General features: G+C 38.7%; 1 protein-coding gene across 1 annotated transcript; it reads left to right on the forward strand.

Moving 5' to 3' along the window:
* Positions 1-530: 530 nt before the first annotated feature.
* Positions 531-2,831, forward strand: LOC110021393 (probable N-acetyltransferase HLS1). Its single transcript, XM_020719877.1, has 3 exons — positions 531-804; positions 912-1,093; positions 1,973-2,831. The coding sequence occupies exons 1-3, from the start codon at positions 613-615 to the stop codon at positions 2,829-2,831; spliced, it is 1,233 nt and encodes a 410-aa protein (XP_020575536.1). The 5' UTR covers positions 531-612.
* Positions 2,832-4,035: the final 1,204 nt, after the last annotated feature.

Consider the following 4,035-nt stretch of genomic DNA (forward strand, 5'->3'; position numbering starts at 1 on the left):
TTAACGGATTACAAGAAACTTTATTTATTTATTTTTTTTTGGCTCATCCAAGTGGTAGACGTGCATGCAAAAATTCACATGCAATGTTTATTCCATGAATTAGAGACATACATTCCAAGTACATTCTACAAATCATACGCACTAATAATTTTTCCTTCTTTTCTTCACAGCCCGTCATTTTCAACCACTATTGCATCGCAAATACGTGGATTTGAATAATGATTTTATCAGTTCAAACTAGACGGAGAGAGAAACAGAGGAAAGAGGAGAGAGAGAGAGAGGAGAAAACGACGGCATTGAAATCTAGAGAGAGAGAGAGAGAGAGAGGGAGAGAGAGAGGAGGAGAAAACGACGGCATTGAAATCTAGAGAGAGAGGGGGGAGAGAAAGAGAGGGATACAGAGAAGAAAGACATAAATAACAAACCCATAACTCATAAAGCAAGTATAAATACCCCTTGCCCCCATTACCTAATCATTCCCTCATCACTCCTCCAAAAACTTCCCTCCCCCACCTCCCACACTCCATTAACTAAACACATATTAAAAGAAGCATCGATCAAAGAACTAAAGATTGCAGCTTTGATCGATCGGTCGATCAAAAACCAGAGACGATGAAGCAAGTACAGAGCTTTAACACGTATGAGGTGGTGGTGAGAGAATACGAAGCGGAGCAAGACCGAACTGGAGCGGAAGCGGTGGACCGGTTGTGCGATGTCAGCCCCAGCGGCGGCGTATCTCTGTTCATGGATCTCCTCGGCGATCCCCTCTGCAGAGTCCGCAATTCGCCGGCTTTTCTCATGCTGGTATGAAAATACTCCACCTTTCATCTTCTTCGGCACTTTCCTTTTGGAATTGTCTTCTTCTTTCTCTATAGCTGAGTTGGTCTTGTTTTCATCGGCCAATTTGAAAGGTTGCGGAAACTTGTGGGCCGGCCGAGAGGGAGATCGTTGGCGTTTTACGCGGCTGTGTTAAGACTATCACGTGCGGCAAGACGGCTCCTCGTAACTCCACCGGCGCGGCCGGCGGCGGCGCGGGTCCTATTTTTACGAAGGCAGGCTATATCCTTGGTCTGCGTGTGTTGCCGTCCCACCGGTACGTGTGAATTGTTCATTTATTAATTGGATTTTGGTTTATGTATTATGAATTTATTTTATTTATGTTTGGTTTTGATTTCTTTTTAGTCCAATCACATAAGTTTGGTTTGGTTGTTTCCGGCAGTTTTCATGGCTTTGATTGGTTTCGGTATTTTGGGACTCCATTTTATGGCTTTTTTTTAATATAATTATTCTAAAACATATGATTTCAATAAATTTATACACATAAATATAAATATTTTTTTTTTCATTGGATTTGTTGGTTTTTTTAATGCTTACGATTTTTACATCTGTTTTCAAAGAAATTTCAGTAATTCTTACAATTGTTTTGACAGGTTCAGTCAATTTTATACCCAATTAGGACTCCTTACTTGCAAATTATCAACAAGGAAAAACTTCAAAAGGAAAAAAAAAATGTCTCAAATAAATAATTCAGGGTCTATTTGAGGCAACTTCAGTTGTTTAAAGAATCAACAGCGAAAAGTTGCTGAAGAAGAACTTATTTTTAAGACAATTGTGGTGGTTATTATAAATTTATTTCATTTTCAACAACCACCACATTTTAACAATTCGGGCAAAAAAAACAACTTTGTTTCATAAAAAATCTAAAAATCAACGAGAAATAGTTCGCCAAACAGAATTATGGTGGCAGTATGAAAAACAAAACACCAAAAAAGTTTCGGATGTTTAAAATATTTTTAACACCAAACTCACTCTTAATCTTAAATTCATAATAACCATAACATGCAAAGAAATTATTGTCCCAACATTAATTTGCACATTAAAAACTTATCCATTTATTAAATACATCACAAACAATTATTCAAAAAAGAAGAAATAATGGTAATAATAACAAAAAAATATTCATATATGGCAGGAGAATGGGCATCGGTCTCAAGCTAGTAAAGCGCATGGAAGACTGGTTTCGATCGAACGACGCCGAATACTCATACATGGCTACCGACAAGAACAATATAGCCTCTCTCCGTCTCTTCACTCACCACCTAACCTACACCAAATTCCGCACCCCTCGCATCCTCGTCCACCCCGTCTTCGCTCACCCCCTCCCCCTCCCCAACTCCACCACTCTCCTCCGCCTTCCCCCTTCCTTCGCCGAATCCCTCTACCGCCACCTCTTCTCCACCACTGAATTCTTCCCCAACGACATCGACGCCATCCTCAACAACCCTCTCTCCCTGGGCACATTCCTCGCCCACCCAACCCACCCTGTCTCCTACACCTCCCTCGACCATTTCCTCGCCCACCCACCCGCCTCATGGGCCGTCTTGAGCGTTTGGAACAGCAGCTCCCTTTTTCAGCTCGAGCTTCGGGGCGTCGCGCGGCTGAAGAAAGGGATGGCGTGGACAAGCCGCGCTGTTGACCGCATGGTTCCGTGGTTAAGAATACCATCAGTGCCAAATTTGTTCCGGCCATTTGGAGGGTATTTTTTGTATGGGATTGGAGGGGAGGGACCACAGGCAGAGAAGATGGTGAGGTTTTTGTGTAGGAATGCACATAATATGGCGAGGGAAGGAGGGTGTAGGGTGGTGGCGACAGAGGTGGCGGAGTGCGAGCCGTTGGTGAAAGGGATACCCTATTGGAAGAGACTATCGTTTGAGGAGGATGTGTGGTGTGTTAAGAGGTTGGCAGATGAGTATGGGGATGAGGTGGTGGTGGGGGACTGGACCCGATCGGTGCCAGGAAGTTCTATTTTTGTTGATCCCAGAGAGGTTTGAGTGCTTGAACGAATCGAGTTTTTTATTATTTTTATTGTTATTAATGTGTATATGCTTGATTTTATTTGTAATAGAGAGAGAAAGAGATAGGAGATTGTGTGCTTGTTTGTTGAAATTATTTATATAGTGTTATTTTGCTAAATTATTGAGTTATATTCATAAAGAAAATGAAAGTGATGTGATGTGAATGTATTAATGAATTATAATTATAGGTGTATCCAAAATACGATCATATGTATTTATGAAAGGTTTGTGCATTGGTAAGATATCAGAATTCATGCATCTCGAAAGCCCATATATATCGATAAATCGCTAAGTCCACTTGTAGAAGTGGTGAGACTAGCACGGAAAACTAGCCACCAGAGCTAATGTCGTACTAGATGTAATTTTACATTTTTTTTTTTCACTTATGTATATAAAAAAAGATAAGAGGGAATTGAATGAAGTTTTCTCTCTCTAGTTCTTTTTCTCCCTCTAAAAACTACTCCTTCCCTCCATCTCTCTCATAACCAGGAAAAAAAATGATTTTTTTGAGCCATTTCCAATTACTCAGGGCTTATGGGAAAACATTAAAATGAGAAACACGAACTTTAGCAATACATCAATCTTCTTCTCCAATACCCTCCTCATAAAAACATGATCTTTATCGAGTTATGTAAGCTCACGAATAATACAAGATGCTATATCCTAAAAGGACTCAATATGTTATATTAACATACTATTGTGTGTAAAATGAGAGGAGAAAATGGAGAAAAAAGAATCATAAATATGCTGAAGAAATTCAACTTACTTTTGGTATAGCATGCTAATATTAATGTATATTAAAAATAAGTAAATTTAATAATGATCGTCGGAAGCATTAAATGCTCTGTTTATTTTAGAAATGGTCATGCATTTCAAGGAGAACTAAATCCATGAAATTTATTCAGCAAGCCAGAAAAATATTTCCTATAAGAAGATAGTGACATAATATTATAATAATATATACTCACTCATTCTCATGCTATATAGTATTTATCGCTCGTTCGCTTCACATTGAACCAAACAATATTTAAATGAATATTTTCTTTAGAGCCTGAAATTCTCAGCATTGGTCAAACAAAATGGGGTTGTTTTGGAGGAAATTTTGTAAGGATGGGTTTTCTATCAGCATAAGAAAACAAAATAATAAAAGAAATGTTAAAAAGGATAATATATATATATA

Source organism: Phalaenopsis equestris, unplaced genomic scaffold (genome assembly GCF_001263595.1).
Source record: "Phalaenopsis equestris unplaced genomic scaffold, ASM126359v1 Scaffold000134, whole genome shotgun sequence".
Lineage (NCBI taxonomy): Eukaryota > Viridiplantae > Streptophyta > Magnoliopsida > Asparagales > Orchidaceae > Phalaenopsis > Phalaenopsis equestris.